A 15,320-nucleotide genomic window follows, 5' to 3' on the forward strand; every position below is an offset into this window, starting at 1 on the left:
TGTATTACGGATCCGTATTATGGACATTTACAAATACACCAGTCTGAAAGAGACTACAGACGCTCTGTTCACACGTTTGGCGGCTCCTTCAGGGGTTTCCACCATAAATGCTGGAAAACATTAGCGTAGCATGGTAAAATAACAGACACCATGTTGTAAACCCAACGGACCACATTACAGTCAATGGGTTCCATTTGGAGCTGTTGGTTTTGGTCATACAACTGACCCGCACGCCATTATTGTTTTCATCATGGAACAGAACATCTTATGTCAGGAGTTAAAAAACTAAAATTTTTAGCAAATGTGTGAACATAGGAATTAATAAGCAGCTAATAGGAGACAAGTGCTGTTTATGGCGGCCTATATCAGCTCAATGCAGAAGAATGATCTGCTGTACATAAGATAGAACATTCACGCTAACTATTCTATTTACATTTCAGCTGTTGAAGAACTACCACAAGTGGCGGAGGGAGTGCCCAGAAATTAGCGCAGACTTACGCCCATCTCCTCTCCTTAAGCTCTATAGCGCTGGGTACCATGGTGTTCTGCGGTCAAGAGATGCGTATGGAAGCAAAGTTCTTATTTATAGAATTGGTAACTACTGTATAAATTATATATACTGTAAAGTTAAAGAGGATATGTCATGTTCTCACGTTGGCCGGGGCTGGCTACACGGAAGCGACAGCCCCGCTAACTCCAGCTATGTGCTTCATACATGTGTTCCCCTGTATGGGCAATTAGAATCAGCTCCAGGCTCTGTGAATGTATCAATAGGTGACGTCAGATTTGACTAACAGTGAGTGGTGGAAATAAATCTGACATCACCCATTGACATTGAGTGGTGGGGACCACCCACGTGACACCAAAGGTACACCAAAGTACGGAGAAAATAAAATGACACGTAGCCAGGTAAACACACCCTGCAGTCTCCACACCAAAAGGTGCCCCTTACTCTGTCCCTCGTTAGGTTCACACAGTGTGTGTCCTTTTACCATCTACTTTGGGGGCACGACTTTGGTCAGCAATTTTTCCATCCCCAACATCCTCATTGATGGTTATTTTTGGCTGACCTATGCCGTTGCACCTCAGTCTCCTTTAGTTGTGACCAAAGGCTCAGGGGTTGTCACCATACCCATACCCCTGTCCGTCTAGTGGGGTATTTCTCTACTTTTGTATTTATTTGGTATTTATCAGCCCTTATTTGATATTTTAGACAGTTCTAATAAAAGTTATATTTTAGGGGTGTGTTCAGTGACATTTTTTAATACTTATACAACCCTTTGGCTACTCTGTGATTTCAGTTTAATATTATACTATGGATTATTCTGAATATTTGTAGCCCCTTAAAGGAGTTGTCTATGACAGGTAAATAAAAACTTGTGCAACACCCCAGAGGGATACCCTTGACACTTGACTAATATGAAGTGCTGGACGGTTAATTATTGGCTTGTCACGCGGCACTTACCGGATCTTTTCCCAGAGGAAGGACAATGCAAAATAACCAAATAGGTATTAAGGCCCATTTAGACACAATGATTATCGCTCAAAAGATGTCTTTTGAGCGATAATCGTTAGGTCATTTACATCGCAAGATGATTGCTCAAACGTTGAGCCATCACCTTGTGCTCCAGAGGATGCAGAGAACAAGCGGGGAGGTGCTTGTTCTCTGCAACCAAATGTTCCCCGCTGGAAGCCCCTGGACGTTATACAGCCGAGCGCTCCAGTGGAGGATGCAGAAGACAAGCGGGGTGTCCCAGCTTGCCTTCTGCATCCATCTGTTCCACGCTCCGAGCGCCAGGTTGTTATACAGCCGAGCGCTCTGAGCGGAGGATGCAGAAGACAAGCCGGGTGTCCCCGCTTGTCTTCTGCATCCAGCTGTTTTGTTGCACGGAGTACCCGGCTGTTATACAGTCGAGCGCTCAGTGCGAGGTATGGAGAACGCAGCTGGACAGCTGTGTTCTTCATACCCCGCCTGTCATCAGGGAGCGAGATACAGCTGAAACAATAGTATCAGCTGTATCCCGCTGTGAATCCCTGATAAGACTCATGGTTGTCTTTCAGCATGATAAAAGACAAAGATGAGTGACAGGATAATGAAAACTGCACAATGTCAGTGCAGTTACACACAGCGATTTTGAGGGATAATCGTTATGTCTAAATGGGCCTTTACTCACTTGATAGATCCCCCACTCCTCCGGTGGACCCGATAGTTTCTTACACTGCCCAGCAGTGATGATTTTGCTAATACCTACATGTGACTGTTGCAGCCTATCAATGTCTTCAGAGGTGATGGTAGCATGGTGGACACATGATCGCAGAGGACAGTGATGGGCTGCAGCGGTTAGGTGAGAATTAGAGATGAGCGAGCATACTCGTCGGAGCTTGATACTCGTTCGAGTATTAGGGTGTTCGAGATGCTCGTTACTCGTGACGAGTACCACGTGATGTTCGAGTTACTTTCACTTTCTTCCCTGAGAAATTTGCACGCTTTTCTGGCCAATAGAAAGACAGGGAAGGCATAACAACTTCCCCCTGCGACGTTCAAGCCCTATACCACCCCCCTGCAGTGAGTGGCTGGCGAGATTAGGTGTCACCCGAGTATTAAAATCTGCCCCTCCCGCGGCTCGCCACAGATGCATTCTGACATTAGTTCAGGGAAAGTGCTATCGTGTTGGAGCTGCTATAGGGAGAGTGTTAGGAGTATTTTAGGTTTCAAGAACCCCAACGGTCCTTCTTAAGGCCATAAATCTTCTCTACATGCGCTCAATGGGGCCGGCGGCAGCAGCGCCGACCCCATTGAGAACATATAGAAGACAAATCCTTCTTCTCTGCCACAGCTGTAACAGCTGTGGAAGAGAAGAACGATGTTTGCCCATTGAATTCAATGGAGCCAGCAATACAGCAGGTTCCACTGAAAGCAATGGGCTGCCGGCGTGCGCGGGGATGAATTGTCGGGAAGGGGTTAAATATATAACCCCTTCCCTGCAATTCATCCAGAAATGTGTTACAATAAAAATATATACCGGCGTATAAGGCGACGGGGCGTATAAGACGACCCCCCAACTGTCACCTTATATGCTGGCAATACAGTGGAGCAAAGAATAAAAATCATTACTTACTTCTTCTGACGTTCTGCGGTGCTCCTGCAGGCTGTTTCTCCCTCCTGGTTCCCGGCAGAGCATTGATTTCTCTACGAAGGGCTTTAAATCCCCGCCTCCAGAAACACGTGCCTTCAGCCAATCACAGCCAATGACAATGATGTCATTGAATGGCTGTGATTGGCTGTGTTTCTGGAGGCGGGGATTTCAAGCCCTGCGTCCAGAAAGCAATACTCTGCCGTGGACCAGGAGGGAGCAACAGCCTGCAGGAGCGCCGCAGAACGTCAGAAGAAGTAAGTGATGATTTTTATTCTTTGCTCCACTGTATTGCCGGCGTATAAGGTGACAGTTGGGGGGTCGTCTTATACGCCCCGTCGCCTTATACGCCGGTATATATTTTTATTGTAACACATTTCTGGATGAATTGCAGGGAAGGGGTTATATATTTAACCCCTTCCCGACCATTCATCCTGCGATCGCCGGCAGCCCATTGCTTTCAGTGGAACCTGCTGTATTGCTGGCTCCATTGAATTCAATGGGCAAACATCGTTCTTCTCTGCCACAGCTGTTACAGCTATGGCAGAGGAGAACGATCTTTACGCTGACAGTGCGGGGGGGGGGGGGTGTTGCCACTCTTGCCGCTATTGTGGCTTAATAGTGGGTCCTGGGAACTTGAGATGCAGCCCACCATGTAGCCCCTCGCCTGCCCTATCCGTTGCTGTGTCGTTCCCATCACTTTGTAGAATTGCCCAGATTTTCACAAACGAAAACCTTAGCGAGCATCGGCGATATACAAAAATGCTCAGGTCGCCCATTGACTTCAATGGGGTTCATTACTCGAAACGAACCCTCGAGCATCGCGGAAATTTCGTCCCGAGTAACGAGCACCCGAGCATTTTGGTGCTCGCTCATCTCTAGTGAGAATCCTTTATAAAAACTCGCTTTTAGGGCTTAAACAGATGAGTATAAAGCACAAACTTGCGATTTTTTGTGCAATGCGTTTTTAACATTAGAAAGTCCCACTGCCATTCACATTAAAGAAATGCAGCGTTATCGTGATCGCAAGTGTGAAGGGATCCTAAGGCTACCCTCGGACACACTGTATATGCTGCAGCATTTACAGGATGCCATGTGGACAAGATTTCAAAAATCTCATCCACATGGCGTAGAACATTTCCGCAGAGAATCTACAGCATATTCTAAATGCACTGCAGATTCTAAATCTACAGAATGTCTATTTGTGTTGCGGAGTTTTGCTGCGGATTTCAACATTTTAAATGCAAGAGTTGAAATCCATGGGAAATCAGCTACAAAATTCGCTGCAAAAAGCCCACAGCGAATACGTGTTGTGTGAAGGCGCCCTAATATCCTTAGAATTTATAGTCTGTGTATATTATCCTATATACTATAGTATATCCAGTCAGTTAAGTATTACTGAATAGGAACAGAACATTTTTAGATGTGTTTTTGAATGTTTTGCAGAAAAATGGGACCCAAAGCAGTTTACAGCATATGAAGTGTTTCGAGTGAGCCTCATAACATCTGAGCTCATAGTGAAGGAAGCGGAGACTCAGAGGAACGGTATTAAGGCTATCTTCGACCTCCAGGGATGGAGATTAGTTCATGCATTTCAAATCACCCCAACTATTGCCAAAAGGATTGCATCGGTCATGACAGTAGGTGAAGCTTTTCTCATTGTTTTCCTTTCTCTAATTGAATGTTTGTAAATTTCCAATACACTGAAATATTAGGGAAATGGGCAATGTCAGACTAATGGAAATTCTGTGCTGATTGCTTCATGATGTTTTATTCAATCATAGGAAGAAATAAATCTATATTTTTGACCTTTAAAGCAACTCTTCTAGTCCTGGGGCAAAATTTGTCTTAAGGATCAGAGGGGGGAAATTGCAGGGAGGGACAAAAATACGGAAACGCCGTACAAAAATCATGCCTTAAATAATATGGGATTATAAATCCTATTTCAATAAGACATGTAGAGACCGATTGTAAGTGGAGGTAATATGACACAGATGCTGCCGGGTAGAAGTGAACATCTGTCCAAGCAACAAGGTTGTATTGGTCAGGGGTTTGAGACACTCAGCTGCTGTTACCAGCTGGCTCCCAAAACCACCCAGAGCAGAGCAAGAGGTTAAGTAAACACAAATTTGGTGGGAAAGCTCAAGCAGGGGATAAAAGGGCAGCTCAATGCTAATGGTTAAAAACCCATTTATTTCTAATGTGTTTCCATATTTTTGTCCACCACCTGTATATTGCGTGATGTTGTCCCTTCTCCCCGTTCTATTGCTAAGCCACACACATGAACAGCGCTGGCCAATCCAAAAGCGGCATGCATTCTCTGTCTACTGATGTGCGGTGTGACAATAGTGCTGCAGCCATGTTGGAAGAAGGAAGAGGGTCCTCAGGAACAAGCAGATTAGCAGAAGAACAGGGAGAATGGAGGGCACCAGGTTATATAACTCCCTGCTCAAACATTCCCATCTGGTCCCTAGGCAAATTTTGTCCCCAGGACTGAAGGATTGCTTTAAAACAAATTAGAGAGCTAATTAGTGTAAGTGTGAAATATTATAATGCTAGTGCTAACAAATGTTACAGTATAGACACAGCTCGGTTGGGCAATAGCTGTATACTACATTTCAGCTCTATATCACTCCGTCAGTTCTATTAGTAGTCATTTCATTTCTTGCCTAGCAGTAGCATTTAAAGGACAACTTTAGTCTGTATAGTTGCTCGATAGAGGGAAGGTAAGTGACCATTGCTCTGTGTAAACACAGTCCAACCAAGTGACGAGCGAGAATTTGCTCACTAGCTGCTAGTCGCTTCGTATCAGCTCACATAAAAGTAGTCTCTGGTTGATTAATTATCATATGGTGTAAAGAGGCAATCGTTTGTCCTTCAATGACTAGCCAAAAACTTTTCATAGGGTTGTGCACTTCCCACCGAACGTTGATTGACTTCAATCTTATTTTGAACATTTTGCCCTCCTACTTAATGCTCATCGTTTACCGAAAATACGTGTGAACAGTGAGTGTTCACTCAAGGATTACTTCACGTATTTATGTCCTTTCAGTGGAATTGGCAACCAATGAGCATGCGTTGGGGTGAGGTCAGAATTTCAAATAGATGCCTAATAAAGAAGCTCACATTCCCTAACTAGTCAACAAGCAATATTTCAGCCCGGGTAAATGCTCCCAACAGTTCATGCAGATATTGCAAAATTGAACAAGTGAACACCAATCGCTCTGCCATTTGTAAGCTTTAGCGACTATTTTAAGTGACTATTCAGACAATAGTTGGCCCTTGTAAAGTCACCCTGAAGGTCCTTTTACACAGGCAGACATATTGGGAGGGACTTGTCAATCTAGCTGATCCAGGCAGGAAGCTGCCCCAATGGCTCTTCTCCGTTTTTCTAGCACGTTTCTGAAACATATGCTTCCTCTGATATGCCAACGCACTTCAGAGTAAGACGTACAGTTGTTTTCTGTAATGCCTGAAAGATTTTTTGCCGCCCATGGTTCAAGCCACATAAATCTCCTGACAGGTTTCCTTTAAAGTTGAGCATTTAAAAAAGTTTTCCGGCATAAACTATTGAGGACCCATCCTCAGGATAGGCCATCAATAGTTGATTGGTGGAAGTCCGTCACTCGTGATCCCCACAGATTAACTGATTTAGGAGGCAACTGTCCTCCAGCAAAGTTCTGTGGCCTCTTCTTAGGCCAGAGACGTCAGGTTCATTCGTTGGGTGACCTGAGAGCAGCTCAGTCCCATTTAAGTGAATATAATGGAGCTGCAATACCAAGCATAGCCACTATACAATGAACACCGCTGTGCCTGGAAATGACAGCAGTGCTCACCTGAGTGCCGCTGTTACTACAATCAGCTGATCGGTGAGATCAGGAGAGACGGACTCCCACCAATTGATGGCCCAAACCAGAGGATGGGTGAGCAGTAGTTTAGTGCTGGAAAATCACTTTAAATTATGACAAAAGCCAGAAGGTGCAGAACTACTATAGAGCAACAAATACATGTGTCTTGGTAAAAAATGTATTTGCATACAAGGCATTAACATTTCGGGATGATTTCTGTTTGTTCTTTCAGGACTCTTTCCCACTTAAAGTCCGAGGGATACATCTTATAAATGAGCCACTCTTCTTCCATCCTGTCTATTCATTAATCAAGCCATTTCTTCCTGAAAAGATCAAGGAAAGGGTGAGTGAGCTGAAATAACCCGGTAATGGATGCTTTATAGCTGTCACACTGTGGCTGTCACTGATATGGGAGCTTTATGCCTGTCAAAGGCTATAAGGGCACTATGTCTCATTGATATGGGAGCTTTAGGGGGGTCACAGGTTATGGGGGCACTACAGCTGTCACTGTTATAGATGCTCTAATGCACTCACAGATTTAGGGGGCACTGCGGGCCACACTGATATAGAACACTATGGCTTGCTCTGTTATAGATGCTCAATCACTAATAAGTTTTTGAGGCCACTGGGGGTAATCACTGATATGGGAGCTTTGTGGGTGTCACAAGTTATGGGGGTGCTATGGTTGACACTGTTGTGGGACTATCAGTGGCATAGCGGGGCAGCATGCAAAACTCAAATCTCTCCTCCTCTCCAGCACCTGATCTCTTATATAGTTTGCCACGGGGCAGTGTGTGTAACTCAAATCATCCTTCCTAGTCACTTCTTCTCTGGCGCTCTGAGGAGGAAACCCGGGAGGACAATTCAAGTTGCACATGCTGCCCCATGGCGTACATTGTAAGAGACCAACACCACCTAATCACAGTTGTAGTGGGTGGCATTGTGACACAGAGCAAGAACTATTACATATGGGTGCATGGGAAAGTATCACTTTGTGTGGGGTGAAAGGGAGGGCACTATTACAGAGTATGAGAGCACAAGGGACCAATATTACAGTATATGGGGCACAAGGGAGCACTATTACAGTATATGGGGCACAAGGGAGCACTATTACAGATTGTGAGGTAGAATGGAGCACTATTACGCAGTGTGGATGAAAACCCGAGCTTTATTACAGAGTAGGAGGCACTATTACAGTGGGTACAAGAGGCACTATTACAGAGTGTTGGGACAAAGGGAGCTATTACAGCATGAGAGGATGCTAGTACAGTTTGTGGGGGTACAGGGGAACTATTACAGTGCATAGATGCCTTATAACAGTATGTAGGTACACAAGGGAGCACTCAGTGTGTGGGGGCACAAGGGCACACTATTACAGTGTTTGCAGGCACAAAGGGGCACTACCACACTGTGTGTTGGCCCAAGAGAGCGCTATTATAGTATGTAGTGGCACAGGGACCTATTACAGAGTGTGGGGGTACAAGTGAAACTATAACAGTGTAAGTGGGCACAAAAGGGTATAGTATTACTGTGTAAGCGCACGAAGAGGGGCATTGGAGCAGCAGGATAGTGAGTTTGTTTACAGAGGCAAGTATTTAGTGGAAGGAATTGTCATGGCCAGTTGGGCCCCGGATGAAGAAGAAAAAGGAAGGCAGGCGACTCCAATCAGAGAAGACGTCACCTGTGATCACCTTTCCATACCTCGAGGTAAATGCAGAGTAATCACTGGTATCTAAGTACTATTTGGGGACTGCATTACACTACAGCTGAGCTGCTGTATATAAGACAACCGTGCTATAAAGGTCGTCCTATAGATATGCTCTCTCCAATATATATATTGGTTTTTTTTCTGGGAGCCAGACAAATCACTGAAAAATATGGATAGGCTATGGCAGTGAAGACCCTGGTCTCTTCCAACAGCTGATTGGTGGGGTCCGGAGTGATAATCCCCCACTAATCTGATATTGAAGAGTTATCCTGAGGATAGGTCATCAATATCTCAGTCCTGGAAAACTCCTTCAGATGAAGGCCACCTGTGAGATTCTTTATGAATATTTAAAAGGGATTTCCCCATAAAATACATGGAATATTGACTAAATATATTCTAAATATCAGATTGGTGGGGTGAAACTGGCAGGACCCCCAAAGTCACCAGAGCAGTGGTTCATAGTCCCTTTATGCCTGCCTTGCATGCTTCTTTTGCTGTATCTGCCCTTTTCATTGACATTAATGGAGAGTGACTGGACTTGTGTGATCACTCCTTCTACTGGGATGAACTCTGGTGGATCTAATATTGCATTATATTTAAAATATAACATATTCTAGTAGTGCCTAAGGCCAAATGCACATGGGCGAAAATTCCGTGGCGGTATTTCCCGCAGAATTTCCGCCCGAGCCCGTTGCCATAGGATTGCATAAGATAACGCAATCCTATGCAGACAGCTGCGATTTGACCGCGTGAAAACTTGCGCGGTAAACAAATTGTGGCATGTCCTATTTCTGTGCGAGCCGGCTCTGGTCTGCGCATGCACAGCTGTGCGACAGCTGGCGCAGAACAGAGCAAGACGCTGGGAGGAGGTGAGCACCAGGTTGTTGCAGGGGCATGGCTCGCATTCCGCTGCGAGAATTCTCACAGCGGGATCCGACCCGGACTTCTGCAGGAGGCCTAACCATGGGCTTTAAACCCCCAGCTGGGTGTTATGCCCGTATACAAGTGCTACGATAACACTTATACAATGACAATATTACACATGTATCCTAATCTAGTCAAGCCAGCAACCTACTGCACATTGATGAGGGGCAAAAACCCTGAAAAAGTCTGGCTGTACGTGGTTATATTTTTTTTCTGGAGAAGACTCTCAGTTTGGGTGATATTCCCAATCATTGTTATAAAGCTTGTTAAAAGGTCTGACATTGACTTGCAAGAATGCTGCCTTCCTGTAGGTGGCGCTGCAGAGGCATTGTTTCATCAACCTATTTGCGTACATTTCCCAGAGGAACATGGATGTCCTTATAACTCTCCTCACTAGGTGCTCTCCCTAAGGATAAACGAGGTACTGGTGCATTATGTCTCCTCCGGAAGTATGGGTGGAGACATGGGTTGGCTGGACACAGTGACTAGGAACACCTCCGTAACGCCCCATGCTCCGGTCATGGTTGACAGCTGGAACTCACTGGTGCTTTGCTATGTACGGTTCTGCCGAGGACACTACTGATAGCTGTGGTTGGGGGCGCTGCAGCACTGTGCTGTTTTGCTGTGCTGAGCACCGGACTGTGAGCTCTGCTTGGCCCTGCCCCCTGCGGTGCTGTGCTGGGCAGCTCTGCACAAGACTGACAGCAGCTGCTGTTGGTGCTGAGCACCGGACTGACAGCTGTGGTTGGCCTCCCGCTACGGTGTTCTGCTGGGCGGCCCTGCACAGAAGCAGCTGGTATTTTCTGGGAGGCAAGAAAACTTTCACAATGCTACTTCTGGCATCCTGCACTGCTTCCCCTGGTTTGTTTGCAGCGGTCGGTTCGTAGTCCTGTTATGCCTGCCTCGCATGCTTTGTTTGGAGCCGACGACCTGCTTGTGGATACAGCCGGTCCGCAATGTGTCACCAAGCCAATCTGAAGTTGGGGGCGTGCAGTTTGCATCCACCCATTCTAGTGGCCAACCAATCACAAGTTGTGGCATAGTTGTGGGCGTGCAGTTTGTCTCAACCCTTTCTGGTGGTGGAGACATAATGCACCAGTACCGAGAAACGATACCCTTCCTGTCCTAACCCACAGTGACAATGTGGATGATTTTTTTTTTTTTTAAATCCAGTTTTTATTGAAATTTTGTAATAAACAGAGAATACACAGAAAAGGCTGACATACGTCTAACAGCTCCTGCTAAAGCGAGACACAGGCACATATGCATTATGGAACAAACATCGTTGTCCTCGGTGGATAGAAGTGGTGAGCTCTCTAAGACTTCTCATATGAACCTTTGAGCAACGTCAGAGCTCTATCCTTGAGTCTATGTGCTATCTGAGTACATCAGTCATAACCTGGGGGAAGGTAAACAGCACTAGTACACTTACACGAACAGACACAGAAAAAAGGGGGGGGGGGACAATAGGGGGGGGGGGTCGATGGAATAGGATTAGTATGCCTGGGAGTGGGGGGTGAGGTAGGCCTTAGGAGAGAGGATCAGCCTCCGTCTCACTCGTCCCAGCACGTCGCCTGTCTCAGCTTGATCCAGGGTGTCCAAATTTTGTTGAAATTATCGTGTGTATTTGTGGACCAGCTGTGTAATTCTTCAAGGTTAAAGAGGTTGTCCACCCTGTCTTTCAATTGTTTAAGTGTTGGAGATGTCTGTTGCCTCCAGAGATGAGGGATTAGTGATTTGGCCGAGTCGAATAGAAAGGCTAGTAGTTTATTTTTCCTGGGTTGGAAGTGGGTTGACGGTCTCCATAAGAGAACCATGTCTGGCGATAACCGGACATTTGGTGAGATGTACTGGGTGATTGTCTCTACCTTCTTCCAAAAGGGGGAGATTTTTGGGCATGTCCACCAGAGATGAAGATATGAGCCTTCAGCGCTCCCGCATCTCCAGCAGGTTTCCTGGGGTGCGAGACCATGGTCATACAACCACTGGGGGGTCCGATACCATCTAGCTAGCAGTTTATAATGCGCTTCTTGCGACAGTATACATGGCGAAATCCCAAAGGAAGTCTTGAGAATTGCCTCTACTTCGCTAGATGCTAGTGAAATGTTCAACTCCTTTTCCCACGAGGAAATGAATGCTGGTTTGTAAGATAGAGGGGGCGTTATAAAGTTTTTACGAAGGAAAGAAATTTTCCTGAGCGAGGTTTTATTTTCCCCTAGGGCCTTCTCAAAAGGGGTCCGCGGTCTAGTCGATCTATGTGCCGCCAAGAAATCTCTGAAGATCCCTAGAATATGGGCACGGTGTAAGAAGGAGAGATTTTCGGATGGTAGTAGTCTGCGCAGAATGGTTGTTGGACAATGTGGATGATTTAATACCAATTTTTCCCCAAGTATTACTTATACTATTTTAGTAAATCTGTAATTAGAGAGGTAACCATTGAAATCCTCTGTATCCCTGGGCTTACAGATGGACCAGGTTGACAGTGGCTGTGGCTCACAAGTTGAAAATATCAGATACATTGCAAGTATGTAAAGTGCCGACTTTGCTGCAAATCCACAGCAAATCTGCTGCACAGTCTGCAACAAGAAATATCTGTCGCATCTGAACCCATCCTGAGAGTCAATATAAAATCTCACTTTAACATTGTCATCATATATCATATTTTTTTTCTTTGCTCTTTCAGATCCATTTACACGGTAGCAACTACGTACCAACCCTTCACCAGCACTTTGCAGAGAATATCCTCCCTCCAGAGTATGGTGGGATGGGACCATCAATGAGTGAACTTTGTAAAGAGTGGACTGACCACATCATGAACTCTGAAGACTACCTGCTCAGTATATCTGAGAGTGTATAGTCTCTTCTTCTTCCCTATAGATTATATACTTGAAATGGATGCACAACCCAAAATGTTTGGGCGAAGATTCAGAGGAAGAAGTGGGATCATATTGTGAACTCAAGTGCTTTACTCTGTAATAGGAGGAATAATACATTCACAGCGGCAGATTCCATATATAACATTCCATTGTGTCTTAGCACCCATCCAGGAGACCACTGGACCCATCACAGAAGAGCAGTTGGGGAGCGTTTACTGCAGAGAGGCCAAAATACTTAGGGAACACCAAACAAATGGGGGAAGATAGAAGTTAAAGGGGATGGTGCCACATGGAGATCCAATTAGACTTCCAAAAAATTGGCACAACCTGCTAACAGGAATGACTTTCCCCTCACAGTCCTCCATTCCAGATAGGAGAGTCGCCTTATCCCAGGCACAGAAGAAAGAGAACCGCCCTTTAGTGCAAAAGTGACCAAAATAAAAATGAACAAAATTGAATTATGTATATACACTATTTGGCCAAAAAAAATCAAGCCCCTAGAAGAAGTTGGCATTTTGCTGTAAACTCAGCATGCAGTTACATCTCCAGCAGATATGCAAATGAATAGAGTTGTGATGAACAGTCTTGCCAGCTGAGACCCTAAAAGTGGTTCCACCCTTGGCCTATAAAAAGGCTCTCAGAGGCTACTTGTGTGGAGTTACTTCTTTTTCCACTTGTGTGGAGCTTGTTGACCACTAGACGCCATTATGACACAATCAAAGAGATTTTGCCCAGTTAACAGAGTTTAAGAGGGGGCACATTATTGTAAGCTGTATGGTCGTATCAACAAATTGTCAACCACCTAGGCCATTCTGACCAGACTGTTAAGAGTTGTTGGAACCAGAGGATGCATGAGAGTATGAACACAAGGCGACTAGGCTCAGGACACCCTCAACAGACCACACCATTAGAAAGGGTCATCTGATCGTCCGACAAGCACGAGCAACTCCAACTGGTTTGTTGTCTGCTATCCGAAGACAGGTTGCACCATTGTTTCAGGCCCCTGTGTCTGTGGAAAGCATTTCCAGGTGCTTGACTGAAGGGCTTTTGGTCTCACAGCATCCATTACATGTACTGCCTTTGACACCTACCATCGCTTCCATTTGCATTGGTGTCGAGAACAACAAAACTGCACTGCTACAGAGTGGAAACTGGTTGTCTTCAGTGACTATTACAGGTTTAGTTTGGACACTGATGACGGATGTGTTAGTGTCTTGAGACCTCGGGATGAGCGCCTCAATCCTGCCTTTGCTGTGGAGTGGCACACTGCCCCCTGCTGGTGTGATGGTCAATGGGGCATCGCATACGACAGTCGGTCACTCGTAGTGGTACGAGGGACATTGACAGCTCAGCAATATGTCCAGGACATCCTGCAGCTACATGTGTTGTCTCTCATGTTGGCTTCCAGGAGGCATTTCCAGCAGGCTAATGCTCGGCCGCACACACAAGGGGGTCACAGGAATGTCCTCACGACATTGTCACAATTCTGTGGTCTGCTCGATCACCAGATTTATGCCACAGGAGACCATACGAAACCTGTATGCCTCCATGCCCGCCTGTATCACATCTTACACCCAAGCTACAGGCGGTACAACAGGGTACTAGAGCCTCCATGCCTGCCTATACCACACCTTGTATCCAAGCTAGAGGCGGTACAACAGGGTACTAGAACCTACCTTCAAATGGTCAGTTTTCTGCAGTAAATGATCCTTTTGCTTTGATATTGTAATCACTTATGGCAACTTTACAATCACACATAGAAAGTTTCATTCAATTCTGACAACTCCTTTTAGGAGATTGATTATATTAACACTAAATTGCCACATACAAGTGCGGTAATACATTATCCCCTCTAGCTGCTTCCTGGTGGATTTTCACCTAGGCTCCCCTCTGGACCAGTGAGTATTACATACAGAATTCAGCTCCGTTCACTGTCACACTGAGCGCCATTCGTTTTCTTCTTTCCGTTATACTGCCTACCTAGTTGGGTGACAACCTTTGTTGAAGCTAAATAATTCTTAAATATTGTTGACTTCTATATTGGACTAAATTATGTATAAATGTTCTTCAATGATACTTCCAAATGTAAAACTAATTAGTTAGATATTGGCTAAGCAGTTAATGACACTTTGGGAGAAAACTAAATATATGGGGATGTAAAGAGATACTAGAGGCAAGATCTAAAATGTAGAAGTATTGTGCAAAAATATAGGAGTTTCCTTGCCTACTCCAGATCATAACTACATAATAGCCTTTATGGGCACTGCCATGATCCCCCCGCATGAAGTAGTCCTTGCTTTGTAAGATATCCAGAGGGGGTATTTATGCATAGAACTAGGTGGACCATGACATCTTACCATGCTCATGCATTGACCATGCATATATCAGTTTACAATGGTTTCAAGCAACAAAACGGGGTACAGATACGTGAGTGGTAGGATGAGTAAATTATATGTATAAAAAAGTATCATTCCTCTGTAAGTGTCATATGACTAACTGTGAAAGCACCTAATGAAGGAAGAACAGCTTCTAACACAGCGGTGCCCAACCAGCAGCTTGGGAGCCACAAAGGGTTCACAAACCCTAGCTACGTGGCTCACCATAGGGGCCCTCTGTTATGGCCCTACCACCACTGAAAGCTGAATGTGGCTCATAAGGTATGGAAGGTTGGGGACCTCTGCTGTAGGGTTTACTCATACAAGTGAGTTAGCAGATCATACAGTTTGCATCTCTTCTTGCATCATTGCACCTTTATTTTTTTATGGAGTAATATTGTATTATATATAATCAAGCAATAAAGGTTTTAAAGCTGTGAAAATACAAAAAATGT

The 15,320-nt window shown here is 45.1% G+C and overlaps 1 protein-coding gene across 1 annotated transcript in view; it reads left to right on the forward strand.

Annotated features, from left to right (window-relative positions):
- The window catches only part of TTPA (alpha tocopherol transfer protein), a 38,305-nt gene extending 22,985 nt beyond the window's left edge, over positions 1–15,320 (forward strand). Inside the window, exons 2-5 of the mRNA XM_066578283.1 lie at positions 441–594; positions 4,581–4,774; positions 7,215–7,325; positions 12,298–15,320. Of these exons, the coding sequence (XP_066434380.1) occupies positions 441–594; positions 4,581–4,774; positions 7,215–7,325; positions 12,298–12,471 (633 nt within the window). The 3' untranslated portion in view covers positions 12,472–15,320. The remainder of the gene's footprint in view (positions 1–440; positions 595–4,580; positions 4,775–7,214; positions 7,326–12,297) is intronic.

Source organism: Eleutherodactylus coqui, chromosome 9 (assembly GCF_035609145.1).
Source record: "Eleutherodactylus coqui strain aEleCoq1 chromosome 9, aEleCoq1.hap1, whole genome shotgun sequence".
In the NCBI taxonomy this organism is placed as follows: Eukaryota; Metazoa; Chordata; class Amphibia; order Anura; family Eleutherodactylidae; genus Eleutherodactylus; species Eleutherodactylus coqui.